Here is a 13,652-nt window from a genome sequence, read left to right as displayed (position 1 = left end):
AAATAAGATTTTCATTGATGAATAATTAAGATCATCAAAAATAATAACAATAACGTACCTTTAGGGTACGTTTGGTTCAGGATGATCGTTAATTACCTTGGTTATCTGTCCAAGGTTATCATTGATAACCTTGTTTGGTTTAGGTTATAATCAATTCCCAAGTAATACAATTTTACCGCCACATCAGCAAAACGTCATCAAATAGGCTATAACCCCGGAATCTGATTACCTCCACAATCTTAGGTTTTCTGCCATTCCGGGGGTTAACCAATTTTTCTGTCAAAATTATCCTTTCATTTTTTTTCACAACGATGACTCGCGAGTTGTTCTCCAATGGCTCGTGAGGCAAGCAACAGCGGTGACCGCGAGTAGGTTGCCGTACACAGTGTAGTGGACGTAGCGGCAGCCGTGGGTGAGGATCGGCTGATGTGGCCCTCCGCAGAGGCGGCGGCGGAGGCGGACTCCATGCCAAGGGCTGCTCCAGCAGCGATGCGAGGAAAAAGGGAGAGGTTAAGGCCGGAGCAACGGCTGAGGCAAAGAGAGCAGTGGCAGCGACGCAACCTAGCCTACGATGATAGCAGGAGCGGAGGAAGAAGGAAAATGATTTTTGGCTTAGGCAGTTGAAACCCTAATACTCACCTTTTACCATTCGCTGCTACCGAGCCACACACTCACGACCTCCTTCGCTAGCAAGCGCCGAAGAAGGAAAAAGCCCTGCCTCTGTCTTTGTAGCTGACCAAATTTGGGGGAGGCAAGCCCCGCCTCTGTCTAGCCATTTTCATGCACTAAACAACTGCTGAAGAAGGAGAAAGCCCCACCTCCATCTTCAAAGCCGGCCAAATCTGGGGGAGGCAAGCCCGACCTCTTTCTAGCCATTTTCATGCACTAAACAGGCATCTAAGAAGGAGAAAGCCTCGCCTTCGTCTTCGAAGTCAGCCAAATTTAGGGGAGGCAAGCAGAAGAAGGTGTAAATCCTTTTCTCTTGTAAAAGTTTTGACTTTTCCAATTGTGTCATCTTTAGTGGTGCATAAATGGGTTAGGACTTGGATTGAAAAAGTGGAGCAAGGGAAAGCAGAAGGAGAAGGTGAACAATGTGGTTCTCCTTGACCACAGAGATATTAAACCCCAAAATCTTCTGGTGTGTACTAATCCTGTAATCCATGTTGTGTTCTCTGCCTTTTTGTTGTGATTCATAACCACTTTAACAACATAAATACATGAAAACAGTACCGGGCTTCTCTTCTTTTCTTTTTATTTCAGCTGAAACTAATTGACTTCGGTAGCGCAAAAGTCTTGATAATTGTTTTGTGGCTATAATTGTACTGCAGATTCTCCAAATTTTAATAACTTGTATGCTGATTTTATCATGGACTCCTCATAGGTGAAAGGGGAACCAAACATATCATACATCTGTTCTCGGTACTACAGAGCTCCAGAGCTTATTTTTGGGGCAACTGAGTATACTACAGCGATTGACATCTGGTATGTTGGTTGTGTTCTTGCTGAACTACTGCTAGGACAGGTATTTATGATAGTATTCATATGAATAATGCATAACTTGTCATTCTAGTTTTGCCTTGTTTGCACAATTATTAAATGAATTGATTTATCATCCAAACAACCTATATTCCCTGGTGAAAGCGGAGTTGACCAGCTGGTTGAAATAATTAAGGTGCATAATTGGTTTCTAGCCTTACTTTTATAATATACTACTATCCTCCTGCTCAGTATTTGTATTTAATATTTCTCCAGGTTTTAGGCACTCCAACAAGGGAAGAAATTAGATGCATGAATCCTAATTACACAGAATATAGATTCCCGCAGATAAAGGTACACCCTTGGCACAAGGTGACAATCTCTTCCCACATTTTCACATTGGATTGCCCATTTACCTAACATTTCTCTCTTATTTTCCTATTCTAAATGCATTATCTTTAATCAGATCTTCCATAAACGAATGCCTCTGAAGCTGTCGATCTTGTATCTAGACTTCTACAATACTCTCCAAACCTGAGATGCACTGCTGTGAGTTTACCCATTCCTTAAATTTGCACTAGATACTATGGCTCGTGCATCTGCTGAGTTCTTTACTTTGGTACAGTTAGAAGCACTAGTTCATCCATTCTTTGATGAGCACTAGTTGTTTGACAGACCAGTTTAAAACCGCATCCACTTGTTTAGATCTAAAATGGACTACTCCACCGAGGTTGGTGAATTGGCTAGCATCTGAATTAAGGATTTGTTAGAGTTATTTGACACGAGGATCAGAGACGGCCACTGAGGACTTAACTAATTTTATGGAATGAAAAGTGTGCCATGATGAATTTACAATTTCTAATTGATGAAGTGTCATTTGTGCGACGGGGCTGCATGCAACTGGAGTTCGGACTACGTTGAACTCTGTTTTTTAATTTGTTGTGTTAGATTTTGTAGTTTAAAAGATGTAATCTTGCATCCTATATAATTATACTCGAGTTGTTTCAATCCAAATTCTTTAATTGTTAGGTGCCAAAACTGATCAACTTTGATTTGGTCAATTTGTCGTCCCATAGTTTGTCATCTATGGATTGGTCGGCAGAGTTTTACAAGTGTGCTATTTTTAAGCATTTGTTTCAACTAAAGCTTCAAACAAAGAAGAATGGTGTTGGTGCAACATCCCTCAGGTCAAGGTTGACCAAGCTGAGTCTTGGTTTGAGTTTAGATGTTTGACAATAAGAAATTGATTGAAGAAGAGTCAAGTAGGTCAAGGTTGACCGGATACTTGACTGGGAAGTCCTAACTGGGATGTTAGGTAGAATGGAAGTCCTGATGAGTGAAGTCAGGCAGAAGGAAAGTCCTAGTGAGTGAAACTAGGCAGATTGAAAACCCTAGTGAGTGAAGCTAGGTGAAAGTCCTGGTGAGTGAAGCCAGGTGAAAGCCCTAGTGAGTGAAGCTAGACAGATGGAAAGTCCTAGTGAGTGAAGCTAGGTGAAAGTCCTGGTGAGTGAAGCCAGGCAAGGGAAAATCCAGATGGATCAAGGATGATCGGACATCTGGTGTTGGGAAGTCCAAGTAGGTCAAAGAAGTGACCAGATACTTGGCATGAATATAAAAGTCCAGGTGGGTCAAAGAGATTGACCAGACACTTGGTGGGAAGTCCTAGCAGGTCAAAGGAGTAACCAAATGCTAGGCATGGTGTACCAACAGGTCAAGGTTAACCGAGTGTTGTTTTGGTAGGCTTGGGACTTGGTTTTGGGCAAAAACCAAGTACTGGATCGATCAGTGGATCGATCCAAGCCTTTCCTAGCGAACAGAGAGCCTCTGGATCGATCCGTGGATCGATCCAGATGTCCCAATCGATCAGTGGAGGGACCGGATGTCGCGATAAGCCCTGGATTGATCCATGGATCGATCCAGGCGTTTCCGAGCAGAGGCGCTCTGGATCGATCCGTGGATCGATCCAAAGCCTCCCCGATCGATTGGGAACATTCGAATCGATCGGGATCCGACCGTTGGCATCGATAAAGGCCGCAGGCGCACGATTCCTTCAGGATCTCTTCTCCGATACACTCCAGATTTCTCGCCAGCTCCTCCACAACACTCACAAAGCTCAGATCGCCAGTTCTTGAAGGATCTTGGAAGTTCTCCAAGTCAAGAGGCGGATCAAAGCCAAGAAGAGAAGCTAGGGTTAGGGTTTATACTCATTGTAAGCTTGTAAGCTTGTATTTCTTGTATCCTTTCCCTCTCTTCTTGTATTGAGTCTTGTAGGGCTTCTCCGCCCTTGGTAGTTACCATAAAGGAGAGTTTTATTTAGTGGAGGGTGTGTGTGTTGGTGTGGATCCTTGGATTAGTCATCTCTTGTGAGGTGGATACCAAGTAAACCAACCGTGTTAGCGTTGTGTGATTGTTTCTTTGTATTTCCGCTGCACATCTTTGAAGAAACAAGCAACGACGAGCAACGAGCGAAAGCGACGAGCTATTCACCCCCCCTAGCTACTTTTGGTCCTAACAAGTGGTATTAGAGCGAGCCCGCTCTTCACCGGAATCATCGCCGGAAGGGTCAAGCAGAACAAGAAAAGCTAGAGGGTGAAGAAGTTGAAGCAAATTCATCAAAAGTCAAAGATTTCAACAAGCTCAACTTCAAGATGCAATTCCAAGATGAACTTGGATTTGACACAAGGGTGGCTCCACCGTACACATCCACAAGCTTCGATTCTTGGAAATCAAGAATCGAAAACTTTCTTATGATGGAGATAGAGCAATGGTTTGCTCTAATGGAAGGCTTCAAGGCTCCAAGAAATTTAAAGGGCAAAGTTCTCAAGAGGAGCAAGTGGAGCCAAGAGCAAGTTCAAAGGTGTGATGCAAATGACAAAGTGACCAAGCTTTTGGTCAATTTATTGCCAAGCACCATCCTTTGCAAAATTGGAGAATTTGAAGATGCAAAGGAATTATGGAGCGAATTGGCCAAGCTTCATGAAGAGATCCCCTCCACTGTACAAGAGCAAGAAGTATCCATAGAGGGTGACTCTTTGGAGCAAGACCAAAAGGAGGACTACGAGGTTGAGAGATGCTCAACCTCCGAAGAAGAGGAAATCCAAGAAACTTCATCCTCAAGGGAATACAACGAAGGGAACAAGGAGGGAGCATACTCCTTGTTTCATATTCAAGAAGATGAAGCCTCCACCTCTAGGATTGAGGGGGAGCAATCCTTGGTGACGCCGGATCAAGAAGAAGGAGAAGCTTCTACATCCGAGTCAAGAGACGAAGAGGAGGAAGAAGATTCTACCTCCACAAGTCAAGAAAAATCAAATGGATGAGAATCAAGGTCCGATCAAGAGGAAGCTTCAACCTCCGGATCCAAAGGAAAAGATGTCATCCCTACACAAGAAGGTAAAAATAGTTCAATTAATAATAAAAATCATATTATATGTTTTGAGTGTAGGGAACATGGGCACTACAAGAGCAAGTGCCCTAAATTGGCCAAGAAGAAGGGCCAAGTGGCACAAAAAGGCAAGGTGAAGCCCAAGGAGATCATCCCCAACACAAAGAAGAGCAAGGAGCATATTATATGCTTCTCTTGCAATCAAAAGGGGCATTACCGAAGTCAATGTCCTAAGGGAAAGAAGGTGGTCAAGGCTCAAGGAGGCACTAGTCAAGGGGGAGCCTCCAAGGTAAAGAAGAAGGTATCTTTTATTGAGCCTACCCCTTTACATTATGGTAAAAAGCATGATAGTTCTAATTTTTATCATTTTAATGCGATTTACCATAAGAATAGGAAGCATGAGGGCTTTAAGGAAAAACATGTGGCTCTACATGCCAAATCTACCCAACCTAAGGTTAGGAAGGTAGATGGACACTTGGGCAAGAACACTAAGGATAATAGATACAAGCCCAAAAACAAAAATGTTCATGGGTGTAATGAAAAATCAAAATCTAAGAATTTAATGATAGAAAATCAAGTCTTGAGATCAAGACTTGATAAAATGAAAAAGACCCTAAAAAGGATGGAAAATATCCTAAAAGGGCAAAATGAGCATAACCTAGGTTTAGGGGTACAAAAGCCATCCAATGGCCATAGAGGTTTGGGATACAAACCCAAAGCAAAAAGGGATGTGCCTAGTTATCATAGGGTTCCATATAGCTATGGAACAAACCCTAAGTCTAGAGGTCAAATCAAAGATACAAGGAAAGATATCCCTAGAAGTCTCTTTGCAACCAAAGTGACTAAGACTTCTAAGAAGTCTAAGAAAGTCACTAACAAGGTCACAAGGGAGGCTATCCCTAGAGTTGACCTAGAAAATGTGACCAAGGCTTCTAAGAAGCCCAACAAGGTCACTAGGAAGGTATCTAGGGAAGTTATCCCTAGTGAGTACCTAGAGCATCCAAGGAGCACCGATAGGTGTTGGGTTCCTAGGAGCATTTTCTCTACCCCATAAATGGGTTAGAGAGTGTCAACTCCGATTAGAAGGGTAGTTAACCTAACTTTGAGGAAATTGACACTCAATGAGCATTTTCAAGGTTTGTTAACCTTTGAAAATGAAATGGAAGTATTATTTACTCCTTGAAAGAGTAAAATGTGCCTAATGGTGGAAGAATTGATTTTAATCTTAAATGGCACATATTGGGAAATTCATAAGAACTACTAAGTTGGGATTTTGGTATGTTCTTAGGAAATTTAAGGCGATCCGGGCCTTGATTTAAAGGTGCTATTCTTGTGGGAAAATGAAATATGCCAACATTTGAGGATATACTTAATTTCGACTGGCATAAATTAATCAAGGGAATTAGAAATGTCAATTTAGGCTTTGGCATTTTCATGAAGCACTTTAAGGCAATCTAGGTTTAAGCTGTAAGTTTAGTTAAGGTTTTAAGGATACTTAGATAGTTAATCTAGATATATTTTATTTATGCTAAATCTTGCCATGATTGTTTGCCCATCATATGCCATGACATCATGTCTATTTTTGCATTCATGTTTTATTATGTAAAATCCAAAAAATACCATGTCATGACATTCATACATCATATAGTTATAGGAATCTTTCTTTTGAAAGTTATTTTATTTTGATGTATGCCATAACATTATCATGCATTAGTTTAATTCCTTGTAATTAAGGACAAATGGCATTTAACAACACTTATTAACAAGTGACATCCTAGGTGGATGTCTAATATCTTTAAAATGCCTAGATAGATATGCATGATCCCTAGATTAGGGCAAAACCAAAATCTACATCTCACAAAGACTATAAGGTGACTTGTATGTGATTTAGTGCACATTAGATACAAGTGAGATGTTAGGATGATGGACAAAGCTCAACATGTTGATTGAGTGCATTCTTTTGAGTTTTTAGGTTCATCAAAACACATAGTTATGTGTTTTCCCATCATTGGGAAAGCTAATGTACAAGTCATGTGCATTATGCCCAAGGAACATGATGGGATATTGGTTTTGAAAATGTTTTAAAATACTTTTTGAAAACTATGGTGAAGGCTATCTTTTGATAGTAATCACCATTGAATAGTTAGACACAAACTTGAAGAAAACGCTAAAGTTTTAGCAAGTTTTCAAGCTTGTGTCAATCTTTGAAAATATGATATATTTTCATAGAAAACTATTTTTCCATGATTAAGTATGCCCTAAATAATGTCTACACGAAATTTCATGATTTTTGGATTTTTGTAGAATTTTCTAGGGGTTTCTGAAGTTGACTGAAATGGAATTTCAGCAACTATCAGAGCTCCGATCGATCCATGGATCGATTGGAGTGCCTGAATCGATCCGTGGATCGATTCAGAAGGCAAGTCCCCCGCGAGCAGAAGCTCGCTGGATCGATAGTCTGAATCGATCAGTGGATCGATTCAGAAAGGTTCAATCGACTGGAACCCAACTCCAATCGATCCAAGTTGCTGATTTTGGCTGGGAAGGTCTGATTTCAGCATCTTTGAACCCCTTTGAGTCTAGGTAACCATTCCAAACCCACCAAAATACATTTGTATACATACAAAGGGTGTTTTCATGTGAAAACAAGGATGGATTGGTTAAGGAAGGCTTCATTGAAGTTTAGGTTGAGGTTTGTTTCAAATTTTGAGAATTTGAACCTCAAAACTTCTAAATTTGAGTTTCCTAAAGGTTTAGGGATTCCAAGTCATTATTGGTGCAATGACAGAAGTTACCACCATATCTTTAGGGGGAGGGACTCTTTAAAGACATGAAAAATTATTTTTCATGAACCTTGGAAGGTGGTTAACCTTCTTTAAAGAAAATGCTCATGTATGAGCTTTTGAACTTGAAATGGGGAGTGGATATCCTCATTATTTCAAGTAGGAACTCAAGTGGTTAGAAAATGCTCAGGGTTGGGTATTTATCTACATTGAGGGAGAAGTAAGGATAAATGAAGGGTATGGGACCTTCATTATCGTGTTGATCACAACGAGTGATGTTGTGAACAACGATGAGCAACTCTTCAGGGGGAGAGTCGTCAACAAATGGATTAGTTGATGTGTACCAAAAATTGGGGCATGGGTTGATGTGTGCCCAAAGATGGGTTGATGTGTGCCAATAGAGGGAGAATGAAAGGACCTGTGAATGGGTGTAAGTTAGGCTTTCATTACCTAGAGGCCCTCTTAGAAGGAAAATGAAGAGCTTAATTTATGTGTTCATTACCTAGTGGCATGAAGATTGAGGCTATAGGATTAGCCTAACTTACATGTGGTATTGTAAGTGTTATTGTGGTATTGTCAAACATCAAAAAAGGGGAGATTGTTGGTGCAACATCCCTCGTGTCAAGGTTGACCTGGTTGACCAAGCCGAGTCTTGGTTTGAGTTTAGATGTTTGACAATAAGAAATTGATTGAAGAAGAGTCAAGTAGGTCGAGGTCGATTGGATTGATGGAAGTCCTAACTGGATGTTAGGTAGAATGGAAGTCCCGTGAGTGAAGTCGGCAAGGAAAGTCCTAGAGGTGAAACTAGGCGATTGAAACCCTAGTGAGTGAAGCTGGGTGAAAGTCCCGGTGAGTGAAGCCGGTGAAGGGACCTGGTGTGTTAGGCGGATGGAAAGTCCAGTGGTGAAGCTAGGAGAAAGTCCCGGTGAGTGAAGCCAAGGAAAATCCAGATGGATCGAGGATGATCGGACATCCGGTGTCGAGTAGTCCAGTAGGTCGAAAGAAGTGACCGATACTGGCATGAATATAAAAGTCCGTGAGTCAAAGGATTGACCGACACTTGGTGGGAAGTCCTAGCAGGTCAAAGGAGTAACCAAATGCTACGCATGGTGTACCAACAGTCAAGGTTGACCGGGTGTTGTTTTGGTAGGCTTGGGACTTGATTTGGGCAAAAACCAATCTGGATCGATCGGTGGATCGATCCAGAGCCGGATCGATCGCTGGATCGATCCGTGAGCCTGGAGCGATCAGCCCGATCGATCCGTGGATCGATCCGGATGTCCCAATCGATTAGTGGATCGATTGGGACGCGGCCGCTTCGCGCGAATGGCCGGATCGATCCATGGATCGATCTGCGTTTCTGACACAGAGGCCCTCCGGATCGATCCGTGGATCGATCCAAAGCCTCCCGATCGATTGGGAACATTCGAATCGATCGGGATCCGACCGTTGGCGTCGTAGGCGCACATTTCCTTCGGATCTCTTCTCCGATACACTCCAGATTTCTCGCCAGCTCCTCCACAACACTCACAAAGCTCAGATCGCCAGTTCTTGAAGGATCTTGGAAGTTCTCCAAGTCAAGAGGCGGATCAAAGCCAAGAAGAGAAGCTAGGGTTAGGGTTTATACTCATTGTAAGCTTGTAAGCTTGTATTTCTTGTATCATTTCCCTCTCTTCTTGTATTGAGTCTTGTAGGGCTTCTCCGCCCTTGGTAGTTACCATAAAGGAGAGTTTTATTTAGTGGAGGGTGTGTGTGTTGGTGTGGATCCTTGGATTAGTCACCTCTTGTGAGGTGGATACCAAGTAAACCAACCGTGTTAGCGTTGTGTGATTGTTTCTTTGTATTTCCGCTGCACATCTTTGAAGAAACAAGCAACGCCGAGCAACGAGCGAAAGCGACGAGCTATTCACCCCCCCCCCTCCCCCTCTAGCTACTTTTGGTCCTAACAAATGGTACTTTTGCAAGACAACATTTCATGTCCTTCGTTTCAGTTTGAACAAGTTGAAAAAAAAATAGACGAGGAATAATATGAGAAAGAGAATTGTCTACCATTTGACAAACTATGATAAATATGAATTAAAGCTAAGTCTAAAATAAAAAATAAAAAATAATAGATAATAATTCATAATTCATAATTAATAATAATAATAATAATAATTTAATATTAATATTTTATTTTTTAAAAATTAATCAAATATCAAATTAATTTAGTTATAAAAATATCTAATCAAGGGTAATAAAGTAAATGTTAAACTAGATTATATACTAAAACCTCCAACCAAACAAGTTTTTATTATATTACTTAGGATTGAACCAAACAACATTAGATTATGTTTTATTCCCATAACCTTAGTTATGTGATTACCTGGTAATCATATAGCCAAAGTTATAAATGATAACTTGAACCAAATACACCCTTAGGATCATGCTATATCCCCGTACTACTCCCTATGTCACATTAATTCACTGCTAAAACATCGAAATACCTAGATCTGAAAGAAGCGTCAGATTAGAATAATGGTAAGTTGGAGCGTCCGAATGATAGGACAGATCAGAAAGGAGTTGAGCCCCGAGTGTACCGACTGGAGGTGAGAAGAGGACTAGATTTGAGAGCTGACCAGAGAGCACTAGATCACTGGAGCCGAGCGATAGGTCGGATCGGAATCGGCGGTCAAGATGGGCGTTCGATTGGCAGTGCCGAGCAGAGATGCTCTGGATCTGAGGGTAGGTGGAGACGAATGGAGATGTACGGCAGCTAGGGCTCAGAGAGCTAGAGCCTAGAGGGATCCGGGAGTTAGAGGGCTCAGGGAGCCCAGAAGCCGTATCGGCAACAAGGGTTTAGAGGCCGAAGATGGCAGAGCATAGTGGAGGTGGAGCACAAGGGGTAGCTGCAGCAGCGAGATCTAGACTGGGGGAGCAGCATTCTTCGATGGCGGCAGGATCTGTGCCGGAGGCGGTGACAGCGACAGGGGGTAGCGGCGGTAGAGAGATCTGACCTGGGGGGAACAGTATGCTTCGATGGAGGCGGGATCTATGCTGGAGGCGACGACAACAACAGGGGGCAGCGACGGTGGCCAGCTGAGGCAGCTAGGGAGCAGAAGGACCGGAGGTCGTTGGAGATGATGGGGTACGTGACGACGCGAGGCAGGGAGGCCACAAGCTGCGGCGGTGGCCTACGAATTGGAAAGGAGGCCGGCGGAGTCGATTGGAGAAAGGATGGTCATCGTGTGAGGGAGGTGGCGTCGTTGTCGGGGAGATGGCGTCGTCGCCAGGGAGCCCTCTCTGGCGAAGGCGTTTGTGAGCATGAGGCTACAAAGGAGAAAAAGAGAGAAGTCGAGAGAGGCAGCGTCAGCGTTGAGAGGAGAAGGCAAGAGAAAAAAAAAATGGCGTGCTGGCATGAGGAGGCGACCCATCCAAAAAGGGGCGATCCTCTCTGGCAACGCGTGAGGAAAAAGGGTGGCCCCCACTCCTTCTGTGGAAACCCTCGGAGAAAAGGGCAAAAATCTGAAATGATCCAAAAATAATAATAATAAAAAAAAAACTGTTCTGCTACGTGGCTTCGTAATTCACCTCACATCACATGCATCATACATGCCTGATAAATGTGGATCTCACGTAACTACTAGGACACTCTTAAAATCAAATACATCGATCGTACATACCTGAGAAATATGCATCTTTAGACATAACAGACAAAACATACTAACTCTCCATTGATAAAGAAGTTATTACAAGTATGAGACAATCTTAATCTCAATCGGTGACATAACGACTGCAAGGTGTCAATTGGCAACACGGTTCAGCTAGTGGCACACTGGAGTGACATAAATATATACGTTTTTCAAAGGACCGAGGACTATGAAACCTTGGGTGATTACAGTTAGGGGTGATCAGTCAATTCGTTAAACCGATTAATCCGCTTATATCGATCCGAATCAAATCGAAAAAAAATAATTTGTCGGATATAGGGTCGGATGTAGGGTCCTGATATTACATTATCTGATCTAGTAGGGTCGGATAGTTTTTTATACCAATAACCGAACCAACCCGATCCACGATCATCCTTACTTATAGCAACTACTGTTCATAAGCTGCTATACGTTGTAGCAGCTATTATCGATAAACTGCTACATGTTATAGTAGTTATTTTCGATTAGCTGCTACAACATATAATGAGTAATGTCTATTATCATTTTAAAATATTTTATTTTTTTGTTGTACTTATATTTATATTTTATATTTCATTGGATATAGGGTCGGATATCCAAATAACTGACAACCCGTCGGATATCTGTTATATAAGAACCGCTGGATATAGGGCCGGATGTAGGTCCTGATATTACATTATCTGATCTAGTAGGGCCAGATAGTTTTTTATCCCAATAACCGAACCAACCCGATCCGTGATCATCCCTAATTACAGTAAGGAAGATCTATTTGCATCTTAGTCATGCTTTTATGCTATGGATGCGGGTGCACAAACGATTGCCTATACGGGATATATATAGTGATCCTGTCTAGAATATGAGTCAGACGGACCGTCAAATGAAGTGGGTGGAATGTTGACTGAATCATGACGTCCTGCAGGGGGATGTGCTGAGATGGCTCCCGTGTTGACCAAGTCTTCGGAACTCCTCTGGTCAACGCTACCTGCAGCCAGTGGTTCGGTTGACCCGACCCCCGGTACCCCGATGCTCGAGGTAGATCCAACGAATATATGAGTACAAGACTAAGCCATAAAATAATAAAATTGTAACGACCCAACTCCTGGGTACTAGGCTGTGAGCCGGATCGCTACATTAACTACTGAAACTACTGTGCCGTACTGTGCGGAAAACTGGGTAAAATAAAATTTCACTAGCTAACTCTGTTACTCTGACAACTGATGCACCCATGCTGTTATAAGGAAGGGTTCAAGACCCTTTCCGGTTGGTGTACATGTGCTAAGGAGGATTCTTGACCTCCCATCTGAGCTAGGAGCTCAAATTAACTTCCCAGCTAGCTGCTAATCGATCCACGGATCGATCAACTTACTACGATTCTATGCCCTGCTGGATCGGTCTGCAGACCGATCCAGCAGAGGCTGGATCGGTCGGAAGGACCGATCCAGGTGTGTCTGGATCGGTCTGCGGACCGATCCAGGCACCTGGAGACGCTGGGACGCCCTCTGTTCGATGCTGGATCGGTCGGCTGACCGATCCAAGCACCTGGAAATCTCCTCCGAGGCTACTGTATCGAGCTAGATCCAGTAGCATACTGTATCTCGCTGGATCGGTCGGCTGACCGATCCAGTGGAACAGCTCAGACCCTGATCGGTCTGGGGACCGATCAGTGTCTGATTTCACTCGAGAGTTCTGATTCCAGCACTTTGGCGTGCCAAAACATCACACAACAGTTCTAAAACAATGGAAACACATTCTAGCATATAAGTACTAATGTTCTAAACGTGATAAGCTAAACAAGACATAGTTACTAAGCTAGAACAATTAATAACAAGACTAAGTATGAAACTAGACATGTTAAGTGCTAAAACTGAAATAAAAGTGTATAGATCCCAAGGATCTTTATTCCAGACCCCTTGCACACACACATCATCGTAGCATCGCCCTCCAGCCTCCGCTAATCCACTTTTCTTTTACCGGTATCTGCAGTATAAGAAAAGTAGTATCTGTAAGCCAATAAGCTTAGTAAGAAACCATCTATCTCACAAAAGCATGCATACGATGCAAATATGATTTTAAATCATGCTGTTTGAAAAATATACTGAATATGCAAGCATGGCATGGCATGGTATCACACAAAGCATGGCATAACATATAAATTGAGCATGCTCTAAACTGATCATGGCATACTTATAAACTGAGCATGAAACTGAACTAGTCAAGCATATATCTAAATCTGTACACGAACTCAAATCATGTATACTGAGCCTGAACTGAACTGAAAGCTAAATTAGTGTTCTCATCACTGGTTTCAAATTTGAAAACTATACATATAATAGATGAAAA

At 42.4% G+C, this 13,652-nt stretch overlaps 1 protein-coding gene across 1 annotated transcript; it reads left to right on the top strand.

Annotated features, from left to right (window-relative positions):
• The first annotated feature begins 426 nt into the window (after positions 1–426).
• On the top strand, positions 427–2,014 carry LOC122004440 (glycogen synthase kinase-3 homolog MsK-3-like). Its single transcript, XM_042559330.1, has 6 exons — positions 427–616; positions 1,041–1,138; positions 1,382–1,522; positions 1,622–1,672; positions 1,753–1,848; positions 1,943–2,014. The coding sequence occupies exons 1-6, from the start codon at positions 427–429 to the stop codon at positions 2,012–2,014; spliced, it is 648 nt and encodes a 215-aa protein (XP_042415264.1).
• Positions 2,015–13,652: the final 11,638 nt, after the last annotated feature.

Source organism: Zingiber officinale, chromosome 7B, assembly GCF_018446385.1.
Source record: "Zingiber officinale cultivar Zhangliang chromosome 7B, Zo_v1.1, whole genome shotgun sequence".
Lineage (NCBI taxonomy): Eukaryota > Viridiplantae > Streptophyta > Magnoliopsida > Zingiberales > Zingiberaceae > Zingiber > Zingiber officinale.
The sequence above is the reverse complement of the archived record's forward strand: the minus strand, read 5'-3'. Positions and strand labels throughout refer to the sequence as shown.